The following is a 13526-nucleotide window of genomic DNA, read 5'->3' as shown; positions in this document are numbered from 1 at the left end:
TTATGCTGCATTGCAATTGCAACATGCATTACACTGGTCTGATGACAGCAATAATGGGAAAGAAGCCTTCTTGCATGGATAGTTCCATCAAATGCTGTGCCTGAAGGATGTATGCGGGGTAATAATACAGTGAAACACTGCCCATATGTGGTTCAACAAGTGTGCAATATTTGGGTAACAGTAGTCACTACAGTAGTGAGGACATCCCCAATCACTCACGATATCCCACAGTAGTCTATAAAGCCTTTCAAATATATGGAAATAGATGTGTCCTAGAGGACTTTTCGGGTAGGCCCCGGCCAACTCCTCCAGTATGCAAGACCACATTTCCAAAAGCACCAACAGAAACAAGAGGAACATCACAAATAGTTGAGTGAAGATGACTCATCACAAATCTTTATTTAGCACTGGTACTAGATATGGGATAGGACACACACCAGCATAAAGAAAAATGGTCAGTGAATGTCTGGAACCATTGACTGAGTAAAACAGGGCATGTGAAAATGGTCAAGCACATATCTCCCAAAGTGTATTTTAAAATAATCCAATTCACTACTTGCAGAAGACATACAATAAGCCCAAAAAATAGTGATGATTTACACCAATAAGACGCCTGCGAGTGGCAGATGAAATATAAGTGGTGCAGGCTTCCTGCTTATGCTGTGACAATGCCCAGGGGGTGGTGGAATTATCGGACAAAGTGGTAAACAGCCTGCATACTCTCATAGCCATCCTACCCGAGAACGATATGAATCAACATCAATTGGGCATATTTTGTACAAACAAAACCTGAAAAATGAAATTACGGATGACATTTCTGAGCATATTGGATGCATAGTTATGCATTAGGCGAGCCCCAAAGATTGAACAATGGAAGAGAGATCAAGTTGAATAGGCTGTGGCGGACGAGCAGCACATAAAAAATAGGAAAAGGGACAAAATATTGACAGAAGATTTGGCCAGAAAGGGCTGAAATATTAGCAAAATTAATAGACCCTTCAAATAATTTGCCACCTTGAGACAAAGGGAGGGCAGAGAAATATAAACAATATATAGTGCGCTAGGGACTCAGACTGGGGTTTTGACTGAACTATGTGATCATGACTGACAACGAGAAACAGTGGAACAAAAAAGTAAGAAGCTTTGTGAGTCTGTGACCCTTTGGTCACAAAGCATGTCCCCCATCTCTTACAGCTTTCCAAAGGGAGAATCACTTTATTGACTGCCAACACAACCAGAGTATTTTCTGTGGCTAAAAAAACTACATGTAGCTGCGGAGTACACTAGTGTTGCACCCATTCACCACTGAGGATTGTGGATCATGGGACATGGTCTCCAGTGGTCAACTTTACTTCCCCTACAAACTCATAATCCAGTGGCTGGTACAACACTCTGCTTACTCTGTAGATATCCATGTATTATTTTTTTCTTGCTTCAGCAGGGGGTTTCGCTGTGACCATTGTACATAAACCTGAAACTTTAACTGGCCCAACTGTGACCGCTCTTCATGCCTGCAGAAGTGGAAAAGAAGAGGTGGACCAGGGCGAACGAAGGCGTTCAGCCAGATGGCTGCAGAAGAGCAGTGCCCGACGTACTGTTTCCCATGCATTCCTTCACAAGCTTTGGGTCAAAGAAAATGCATAAGGCCGATCTGTCACGTTCCTGTAGTATCAGTATTTCCTCCAAGTATTATGCTCTATTGATTTGTGCAATATATTTGGTCCACTGTGTGCAAAATAAAGAAGTATTTTTTCTTACTTGAGGCACTGAGTTGGTCAATATATTATGGGAGTTTATGTTTTTGGAGTTAGCAAGTCCCTGACCCCACACCACTTCCAGGTGTAAGGCTAGGACTGGGTCAAAGTACTAAAGGGGTATTACTAGATGTTCTGTTTTTACGGCTTCAGTAGGTCAGTCCTTATACATCAGATGTAAACAGATTCAATGATCGTGACTGAGGCCTAGTAAGTGCCATGTGACTTCCAAACCAGTTCTGACAATGGTCTGCAATTTAATTTGTTCGTTTTGTTGAACATCAGATATCAGTGACTTAAAAAATGATATGTAAAAATAAAAGGAATGAGACCTTGAGGAATGTTACAAATGCTCAACCACATGCAGTTCTTTTATTTAGAGAAAATTAGACCGAGGCTTTAGCATACCCTGAATAAATATGTACGGAGCTAAAATGTACATCTGTCAAAATACTATTCAGGCAGCGAAGAATATAAAAGGGTATAAATTAATGCCAAAGGAAAGAACATTCTAACAATGCATATGGTAAGCACAACACAACCCCATATTAAAAACTTATGGGCTAATCTACAGTTTACAGACAGTACACCATCAGTCAGGGTGGCGGAGAACATTACATCCACTTCTATGATGGACTATCGTCTGCCAAGTTTAGAGCTCATTCCCGGCCCAGCGGTCGTGTCTGTACCCTGACACCAAGGTGGTCTCAGTCAAAGTATAAAAGGTTGGGTGGAGAGACATCTGTTTTGACTTCTGGCTCCCGAATTGTAAACAAAAAACAAGAAACTAATGAGCCCCAATTCCAGGGAGTATTTTTTACCTCATGGTGATGGCTAGAAAACAGGCCATCCCATCTCCCAAGCTAATTAGGGGTAGGCACTGTGATGTCCTTCCTCCTACATCCCATTTCCACAGGGTTATTATAGGAAACCTTCTGGAGACAGAGACAAGGGAGGATCTGTCGTTTGAAAGCTGGAGGTCTCCCCAACCCTAAACAGGGGTCAATGGACCATCATTTTGCAAGAAAGGGTAATCTGTCACGGGTGCAACAAACTTACCCATCTGCCAAACTATAAATTAGCCCCTTATCAAAAAGACTTAATTACTAATACAATTCAACTTTTCTAGTCAAATCCCTAAAATAGATTTCCATTTTCATCCCACCAGCAAATTCTTAACTGCACAACTCTCCGATCTGAAAGAAAGCAACCATTCACTTTTCAATTTCACCTAAGTCCCCATTTACTCAGTTTATTAATCTATTTGCTATCTAAAAATAACTTTTTTTTTGTTTAAATAAAGTATAAATACTAATCACAAACAAAGGTAATGACTTCGCTTACTTTGCATTTGCTTTTACATTTTCACTGGCCATGTAAGTAATTCATACTGGTTAAGAAATGGGCCTTCTGTGTAAAACACACAATACATTTGGAAGGGTTTCTTCAAAAGAAAGATACCATAGATTATCCTTCTTTGGTAATTAAGATGCTTGGCAACTCAAAATTCGACAACCACAAGGTCAAAATGAAAATTAATCATTAATAATTTGAATGTCCAGTCAAAGTATTAGAGGCTTCTAAGAATAAATAATACCCAAAGTTAATATAGGCAGTATACTTTAGAGTGAAAAACCACTACAAAGTCAAGAGTACTGCTGTAGTCAAACCTGACCTCCCACCTATCTCGAACACTGTGGTTTCACATGGATTGTTGACTGATGAATTCACATATGGTCCCCACAATGGAGTAAGTCAAGATTAATGTAAGTACTGAGTGGTAAACATCAACCAACAGGTGGAGTGTGTGTTCTCCATGGATATGGTTGAAGCAGTGCAATGTGTTTGCAACCATTTTTGCAGAGTGCATTTTAGCTTTAAAAAAGCTCCCACCAGTTCAAATGAAAGTTGATTAAGGTACACCAATCTATTTTTATAAATTGACCAGAACCAGCAAGGCTATGCCGATATACTGATTTCGCTAACAAGAATCCTGACTGAATGTCATTAGTAGACTCTTACGCCGATCTGATCTTAAGAGCACAGCTCTTTACATGGATGCCCAATGTGTCCAGCAGCTGCTGTTTCTCCTTCACTGTCTGATCACTTAACTATAAATTGTCAACAAACTACAAGGCCCCAGCTAGTCAGCTACTCATACTGGTAAAAAGGCCAACTGGATTCAGATCACTCAAACATAGGAAACAGTGACAGCAAGAAAAACCCTTGTGAGATTTGAATTTGGAAAGACACAGCGTGTGCATACATTTTAGGTGGGAATTTAGGTGTCTCAATGGAAAGTTGCCAAAATGTTAATTTATCTTTTTAGAAATAAAAGATAAGCAATTTTGCCTCAAGCTGACTATTGTATTGATCGTCAAATGCACTGGAAATATTAATAAATGCACCAAGGAGTTGCACCACCCCAGGTTTCTGAGCAGGAACCCGCAAGGAAGGTAAGTGTCACACCAGTGTGCAGTAAGGATAGCCACTGGCACAAACATATTTCAGTGATCATGAGAATATTGTTGCCGTAAACCCAGCATTGTATTTCAGAAATTATAATCTTTAAGCTTTGTTGGGAATAAGTGCATATATTTAAGTTTTATAGCTCAAATGATTTCTTCTAGGTGTGGACCAGTGTGGTATAGTCTGTGAAATTGTGGAACTTAGCAGATTCATAAGGAATCTTCTCCACATACCTTGCAGTGTGTAGAATCAAGTCCATGTCTTGATAGTTGAGAAACTGGACAACAATGGCATGGGGAGGAGCCCCAGGGAATGATGGTTGGGTGAGTTCCCGATGTTCCCGTTCAGTGTGGATACAGGTAGACCGTCGGTCTGCAGGAGGAAGCAACAGAGTCAGGTCTCCAGGAACCTTCTGCAGGTTGGTCCCCTCTGCATCCTAAGGAAATCTCACAAAGCTTAGGTTGTTGCGGCGGGAGATGCCTTCCGCATCTATAGCACCTCTCCACAATCTGGCCCCTGGTGCTTTGCAGTTGTTTTTAGGTTGAGCTGAGGCAGCACTACAGGATAATTTATCTATAGATTAAAAGGGGTGGAGGCCATAGCATAGGCAGTAGATAATAGTCAACTGGCTTACTAGGGCCTACTTCTTAACTACTGGTCCTGATAAGGCCTCTCCTCAGCCATCAAGTGTAGGGTAGCTAAAGGAAACCCACTTTTTTTTTTTTTTAATGGTCATACTGGATTTTCACCCTTAGTAGGCCCTATTGTCTTTCAAACTCCGTGCAGTGTACCCCCACTAACCAATTGCGAGTGTGCTCCCCCTTTAATCATGACTGAATTGGCCTAACTTTAATTGGTATACGTAACTTGTGTACATCCCTTTAGTATATGGTGTTCAAAGTGTACCCAGGGCTTGGACGTTAGGTGCCAGTAGTGGACTGCAGCACATATTGTGCCATCCACTACGTGTAGCCTGACAAGTGAAGTGCAACACATTAAAATAACCCTTTTGACAGATAAAAACCTGCCTTTTAAATATTATTAAGCAGCCCTTATGTAACCCTTGTAGGACACGCGATAGGTTCATGGGACATGTAGAAAATTTATATTATTAAATTCCTACAGTAACAAGGGCCTAAAGGTTATTTTTTTTGCACTGTGGCAGGTGTAGCTCTCTTAGTAGAAAATTAAAATACTAATAGTGTACCATAGGAATAGGAACAGCTAGAAAAATAATTAAATCACTATTTTTTTAAAGTTATTAAAAATCCAATTCAATGGAGAAGTTGGATTTAAAAAACAAATATTAAGGAAAATCACCTTTTAGGAACATTTGTGAAATTACCCTTTCCTTGTCTGAACTGTCAGAAGGCTAATTACCATAAGCCGCTGCCTTGTCACAGCCTATGCTCAGCCCTGATTAGGCGTGAAAAAGGTGTGAAATACATCCCAGGAGCAAACAATAGGCTGACCTGAATAGGCAGAGATGCATCCCTTAAATCCACAAAATATGCAGGGGGGGCTGTATGTATCCTTTTTGACATACGTCTGTCATAGCTTGCTTGACAGGTCTGGTAAACCACATTTAACACTTGGGGAATACCTAAAAGGGATAGAATAGGACACTAAGACAAATATTGTGGATCCCCTGTCTGGTTGCGGACGGACCTTGCTTTTGTCCCACCATACTTTTGTCTAAAGGTTTGCTGTGGGTACAGTGACTGCTGCAAACTGGATTTGGGTGTTAGATGTGGGACGATACTAGGATTATCATAGTATATTACAGTGAAAATGCCCTGCCACATGGCATGTTGGTTCTGTTTGCCGAAAGGTAAACAGAAACAGCTGCAAAAGTGGCTTGGGTTACCCCTGGGAACGTTTTTCACATTGATGGTCCCATATTAGCTGGTGCCAGGAATCCCTTTGAGAACACTTTGACATGATGAAGAGCAGAAGAGGACTAGACCTGCTACCTGTAACCTGAGAGGAGCCCTGAAGGACTGGATTTGCTGCCTCTTGTACCATGAGATAAATGTGGACTCCAATGATCAGTTGGCTGACTTACTGTGTGGCTACAGGGTGACAACAAGGCCTTTTCCAGAATGTATCCAGCTGACCAGTTGCTACTACACCTGGATTGGACCCTGCTGTAAGCCTCTCCCTGAAACCCTGCAAGTCTCTAAGTTACTCCCTAGATGTCATGGAGAACTGTACTTCTGTAGTTGATTAGGAGTTAAAACTAAGTTAGAAGGTAAAATCTTTAACAAGGACAAATCTGGTTGGTATATCCATGCCTCTCTCCTTCTCCTTCAGCCTTAAATTATGCCTAGGCCCTGAGATACCATGACCATAAAACTATCACTGGCATTTTGTGCTTTTCAGCCCTATTTTCACTTAAAACTTTAAAAATCTTTATCTGTGGTAGTACCCCATTTTTGGATTTGTGTCTTTTTTGTGTTGTTTTGTTTTTTAGATTTTACTCTATTGTTCTAACTTAGTTTTTTTTTTTTATTATTTTGCATTTTGACTTTATTACTTTTTGGTACTGTATACTTTACATTACACATTGCCCTAAGTTAAGCCTGTCTGCTTTATGCCAACGGCATCAGAGGGGTGACCTCAAGTTAAGTTGGTGATTTGGAGGGTTCACCCTGAAAAGAGTTGTAATTATTCCTTGAAGTAGGCAGACACCCACCAGAGTAATAGTCCAATTTCTTATATCAGCCAATTAGTGCAGAGTTAAAAATTGGTGTAAAAACTGTGACCACCAATACAGATCTAGTTTCAGTATATTAATAGAAAGTCCATCTTGGTCTCTTGTACCAGAGGGTTTGGCTTTTTTTCATAGTCTTAACATCCTGTGCAACAGAGGCCAAATCTAATACTCCTTAAAACGATTTATTCACCATTACTCAGCAACTGCAGAAAACATTGGGATCCGACTCTGCAGCAATTTGTTCAGCTAAGAATGTTTTCATTAACAGACCATTGCTGTTTAGAATAAAAGAGGGGCTGATCACCTAACCTTTCAAGATTTCTTAATTTACAAGGAAACCTGCTTACTGCCACAAGTACCATAACTTTGAAGGAAAGCCACTGATAATTTTGCATTCCCTTCACAGCAGTTCTATGCCTCACCTCCACAGTACTCACCGTTTTGTTCCTGCTGACAACAAAAATAACCAGACAATTGGGCTTTAGGAACACTGACATCCAGAAGAGTAGTTTGTTAAAAAGTCTGAAAATAAGAGGAGGCTCAAAGGCATACGTAAGGTGGAATTTCTCATTCTCTGCTAGCAGTCCCATGGTCACCGTTGAGATATCTTACTATGGTTAAATAATCTGTATGGTAATTGTTCTATCCTTGATTTTAACACCTTTCTTCTTAGACTTCAGGATAGAAGATCAAAGTCTCTAACCCAACAAGTGACTAGTTGCCAACAGATCCATTTTTTAGTTAACCCTTATTTTCAGAGCTTTTGTTAATTCGTCCAACAACTTTATGTGCTTAACTATTACAGTGGTACCAGTGGAAACAATTTGCCTGCACAATCCCCAGAGGAAGTGTGGTCAGTATTTAAAATGACTGAGTAAGGAAAGGTGCTACAACAGACTGTACTCCTGCACCAAAGAGTGTCAATACAGAAATTGCTTCAACAATCCCAAACATGAACTCAAATGTGCCTGGAGGACCTAATGTACAATGTATTTCAAACAAGGTTCTGACAGTAGTAACATTTATTCAAGTATAAGCTACAATGGACCAGAAAACATGTACATACAAGGTCCAATATGTTGGAATGCAACAAGAAAAATAACACCAGTGTTTCAACTGACATTAGAGAGTGTACAAGTGTTCTCTGTACAGCCCAAAAATAAGCAGTACAAAGATATTCCAAAGTCTTTCTGCCCGTGTTCTACTTGATAAGGGGGAGAGCTGTATGTATCCTTATAATCCCGAAATAAGACTTTGGCGTCAAGAAAATCACCCATGCCTGATACAAATGATAGAGATAGCCAACACGTGTTTCATCTGCTAAATTTCTTCAGGGCTGAAAGCAAATGAAAGTTGCAAATTGAAGATTTCACCAAAATGCTGGAGACACAATGATTACTACAATATATTGGGAAGTCGATTATTCACTGTGTAATGAAGTGTGTAGTTCATTATAATAAACCCAAGCAAAAACCAACTGATTCCTGCTGTGATTGTGGATAGAGACAATAGACAGTCCTCCACGTATGTTGAAAAAAATAGACAACTCCGTCATGGATGCCAAAATCCACGTCCAGGCTAAATGAAGACATTGCAGTAACAAGCATTTGTGTGGATATGTTTTGGTCCATTGTAGTTTATATTTGAATAAATGTTACTACAGTCAGAACCTTGATCGAAATACATTGTACACTGAGTGTGCCAGGCACTTACAATTTTTAAACTTACAAGCTTAGTTTAGCTCAATAAGAGGAAACTGGCTCTTCCAGAAAAGCTCTTGTCTATAATTTCTCTAAATGTGTGCATTTGTGGTTAAAGTTTGAGTACCCAGCAATGCACCAACCTTCCAACCACACCAATTAATTCATACCATTAATCACACAACATTGCAGGAAAATAAACACTCACGCATCTTCAAAGCGGTCATTGTGGCAGCAGAGGAAGAGATGATTCTTAATCACTCCACGCAGCAGATGTATGAGGACTCCTCTTCTGGTAAACAAGAGTGGCCTCTGGCTATCCAGGCCAGCACCGTTCCAAGCCAGGAAGGGGATTTACCCCCCACTCCTCGGTATCAGACCGTGATACCCTCCAGGTCTTTATGGGGAGTCTCAGTTTCTCATCAGACTTGCTACCTGCTGACACCTCCAGTGGGTACAAGTGAATCTGCTGGAAAAATAAAAGAAGTGTTAAATACTTCTTGACAATCTCTCACTCAACAGTGTGCCTGTTCTTGGGTGGTGGTGCAGTGGGGGTTAGACCATTTCTAATATTTCCCTATGAAGAATATGGAATCTGAACACAACAGAATTACAAGCTTAAGAATACTCATTTATCTAAAGAGCTTAGAGCAAAGAACAAACACAGAATTCAAGTATCAAAAGGTAATAGCTATATTCATAATAGGATTTTCTTCACTGTAAAAGAGACAGAGCAATGAACACACTAAAAATAAGATGCAAGCTTTTAAGTACTACAGGGTGATGTCTGGTTATAGGGAGAGGGTGGTAAAGACCTGGCTCAGCACTATAGGAAGCGGCATCAAAAGTATTAGAAAGGTATTGCTTTAATAACATAACATAAAACGTCCAACCAGGTCTTTTCTATTTCCGGTCTGTTTTGCCATTCATTTCTTTACTTCTGCTCACTACAGCGAGGGCCAGTGAGTCAGACCACTTGAGCCATTCGTTAAATTCACTGTGAGAGATGGCATTCTGCTCTTTCCAATAAGCACATCCAAAGCCCCAACTATGACGTTCCCTTCAGAGTCAGGGATCACTATAACAATGTTTGCTTTTTGAGAGAAAGAAAATTGTTTTGCTTTCACAAATAATTTTTCAATACTATGCTGAGGGCCTGGCAGCTTCTTCCTACTATATGCGTTTACAAAAACTATGACAAAACAAGAACTGACAACACCAAAAGGTAGGCAGCCAACGCCAGACCTATTGACTTTGCCAATGCAAGTTCTGTAATGAGGTCACAAAGCACTTCACAACAAAATAACTGGGGTGACTGAAAGGCAGATTGTAGGATCCCTGTTGTGATCACTGCCAATATATCAATTTAATAAAGCAATAACTACTTGAACATCAAGTTCTACTTGACAGCAGATGAGGGGGTACAGCTCTTTCACTTAAGCACTGCATGTAAGTTAGAAAACTGGGTGCTTCAGACAACCAAGGGTAGACTGACAAATATTTATCGTTTTTATTTATTCATTAGGCATCATAGCAACAAATCAGGAAGCATAGAGACCATCCATCACAACACGTGAAACAGAGGCAGAGCAGCACTTGGCTGTTGAACAGTCAGAACAGGTAGGAGACATTTTTTTTAAGTCAGACACTGAACACTTTTCCAGAGCTGCATGTATATATGATTTGTTTATTTAGAGCTGTAGAGTCTCTGTGTTGCGATTTAATGCAATAAAGGGAAACCGTAGCACTAGTATTACAAAAGTGGTAGAGCACAGAAAGACACATTTACTATCTACTCACAAAGACTGTCTGTACTGCTGTGCATCTTGCCAGAGTGGCCATTCCTATACACTGTTCCTAGTTTATGTAAAACGTTTTTCAGATCAATCATTTGCAAAAGGTTACCAAAACAACTGAAGAAGAAATTGACACAACACCAAAGAAATCCTACACCAATTTATAAAAATAAACAATTTTTATGTATTTTCAGATACCACAATGAAAAAGATCCCTCAGAGGTTCTGATGATATAGAATTTACTAGGTAACTAGTAAATCAGGGTATTTCACTCAATCACGAACAAGCATTGATAAAGTAAACGAATTTGACACAAATATTTTCACCAAAAAGTTCTGGCGAAACTTGTTTGGATTGCGGTCACTTATGTGACCAACTCCAATAGGGAGCCAGTAAGAGGGACCAGTCAGGTTCTCGGAAAGAATTACCTCAGCAGGTGAAGCAATTTTCAGTCAGTTCCAAGCACTTTTATCTGTTGCAGGGCTTTCCTATGGAAATGGTCCTGATGCAAGGCATGAATGATTCTGAAGATGCTCAAGGGTGCTGTAGATGCGATGCAGTCAACGGGGGTTTTTGCTGCGAATACTCTTTGGTCCACCTGGAGGCTAAGGCAGTCCTGGTCACAGGGTCGATGTCCCTCAAATTCCTCTCGGTACTGGGAGAAGTCCAGGCATCACTGGACTACTGGTCGCCCTGTATCGTGATCACAGGCCAATTCTTAATGGGTCGATAACTCATCCTCTGGGAGACTCAGATGCACTTCAAGGACATTCCTGGGCTCAGCGAACTCGGGTGCAACTTTGTGCATAAGGTTCTGGTCCCAGGTGCTGCACGGCAGTGGTTGGCTGCACGTTTAAAACTTTGAGCTACCAACTTGCCCCACCAGGCTACTAGGCTGTTGTGTCCCTGTCCTGTGAACAGGAGGTCCGATCACTGACCCTTAGAATCTGTTGGCTTCTTCGCTTTGGCTGGGCTCTGGAGTTGACAGCTTCTCCAGCAGGCACAGTCCCCCTTCTGTGCTACCCACCAGGTTCAGCAGATGCAGTCCATGCTGGTACAGCCTCTCTTTGCTGGTTCAATGGTGCAGCAGCTAAGTCATTCTTCCAGCCCAGTCTACATCTGAGTGCCCTACATATGCTCATAAAATACCCTCAGGACAGGATGCAGTTGGTTATCAATGGGATACCAGGTTCGCTCCCACCTGATGACCACTTCCTGGGAAGTGCAGAATCTGGGCATCCCAAGATGCACCATTCTGCCCACTTCCAATATGGCTGGACCCCTCTCCTAGCGTGTGGAGCACCCTAGCCCAACCCAGAGGTGTGGCTACCAAGGGGGCTACATGCCCCTAGAAAACCAGTTTGACAACTGGTTTCCCCCTCCTGTCCCAAGTGCCAGCCTGTCTCTGCCTGAACAATGAAGCAGCTCCTCTCCCAAATGTGACCCACTTGCCTTTCGAAGGCAGCTTCTCATTTGACGCTTGCCTTTTGGGCCAACATTCATGTGGCTTCCTTTAAAAGGGAGGAGACAACTCATTCCAGGAGGTGACACCTCCTTCCAGAGCAGGTTCCTACTATATCCTTTCCTGGTGGCCGTTAGCACAAAGTGGCAACCTTGCTGTAGCTGCACACTGCAACTAGTTACAAGAATCAAGTCGGGCTTAATGCAAAAAGTTATTTGATACCCTGGATCACCCACTTTGGTCGCACCATTCCAGAGTTAGCACAGCTGAGTGATCAGATTGTAACTCTGGATTCACCAATGGGGAGACCAAGGTTTTCCACGGTAAAAATGAGATTTCCGCATTTTTGCTATCAGAACATGTAAGATTACTTGTCTTGAAGTGGAATATTTTGCATCCTGCCTTCGAACTCGATAAGCCTGCTATAAGGGTGTCTTACATGCATATCAGGGAAAGTCTGGCTTTGCCATTGCTCTAAATGGTTAAAAGTGCCAGCGTGCAAATGGTGGGCTGGGAGTCTGGTCTTTCTCATGTCCCACTCAGGATGACACAACCAGTGCTGCAATCCCTGGGGGTATCCCTCTAACCTACACGCCATGGCTACCCAGGGTATCATAGACTAGGGTCTTTTGAGGCAAGTTAGCTCAGCCAGTTGGGTAAAAGCCAATTCGACATGTCAGCTTAAGGGTAAGGGCACCTGCACTGAGGTCTGGTTAGTAGGCCTCAGTGCACTCTCAGAGTCAAAGAGCAAGCAGCACCAGTCCAAAAACCTGGGGGTGACCATACAAAAAGAGCTATTTCCTTACACAACCCAAACACACTGGTGTGATGTGAGAGGTGCCGAATAGTACAGGAATATTTCCTTTGTGTTATTTAGAGCTGCCCAGTCATATCCGCCTTTGGGGTGAACATAAGCTCAAATGAAGGGAGTTGAGCCACCTTCTACATATTTGCCTATGTTAAAATGGTATATACTGGTCATCCTCCCAAAATGATGGAAGAGGAATGAAGAAAATGTTTTTCAGGTTGGGCACCATACTGGCCAAAAGGCTTATAGCTATACATTGGATGAGCCCTATAGCACCGCCTAGGGAGGCCTTGGTCCGTGCCATCCTAGACTAGGCAGCAGCAGGGGAGATGAGGTCCGGAGAATTGGTGTGTGAGGTGGGAGCCACCACTGGGGACACTATTATGCTTTCCTGCGGGTACAGGGCTGGCTGTCTGTTGAGTGTGGCACGCACTTGTGGAGGCAGCGAAAAGCTGGTACTTGGCTTCTATAATTAATCATGATGGAAACTTAAGATTGTGAAGCATATTGTACTGTATAATACTAAGTCCACAAACTCTTTTAGAGCATCCACTTCATAGAAGTGTTAAATACCAAAACAGCAGACTTATAATGTGACTTTTAACGCCAATCTTCAATATGCTATGTTGCAGGAAAAAGATGGGGAAGGAACTGGAGATATGACATTGTTTTGGACATGTGTGTGCGTGTAAGGAGTGTATCATGGCTGGGCCATGCTTCTGAACTGCTGTTACCATACTGCTCACCAAACCCTATGTAACCCAATTGTGGTATGATAACCTGTATGACTTTCTTCCTGAAAAAATGAATAAAATACAAT

General features: G+C 41.7%; 1 protein-coding gene across 7 annotated transcripts in view; it reads right to left on the bottom strand.

Annotated features, from left to right (window-relative positions):
* KATNB1 (katanin regulatory subunit B1) overlaps positions 1 to 13526 on the bottom strand; it is a 434067-nt gene that overhangs the window by 397967 nt on the left and 22574 nt on the right. For 6 of the 7 annotated variants that reach the window (XM_069217361.1, XM_069217365.1, XM_069217360.1 and 3 more), the window contains one exon: positions 8848 to 9108. In XM_069217361.1, coding sequence (XP_069073462.1) covers positions 8848 to 8866 — 19 coding nt within the window. In that variant the 5' untranslated portion in view covers positions 8867 to 9108. The remainder of the gene's footprint in view (positions 1 to 8847; positions 9109 to 13526) is intronic. The other variant, XM_069217362.1, reaches the window with a different exon arrangement.

This window comes from Pleurodeles waltl, chromosome 12, assembly GCF_031143425.1.
Source record: "Pleurodeles waltl isolate 20211129_DDA chromosome 12, aPleWal1.hap1.20221129, whole genome shotgun sequence".
NCBI lineage: Eukaryota > Metazoa > Chordata > Amphibia > Caudata > Salamandridae > Pleurodeles > Pleurodeles waltl.
The sequence above is the reverse complement of the archived record's forward strand: the minus strand, read 5'-3'. Positions and strand labels throughout refer to the sequence as shown.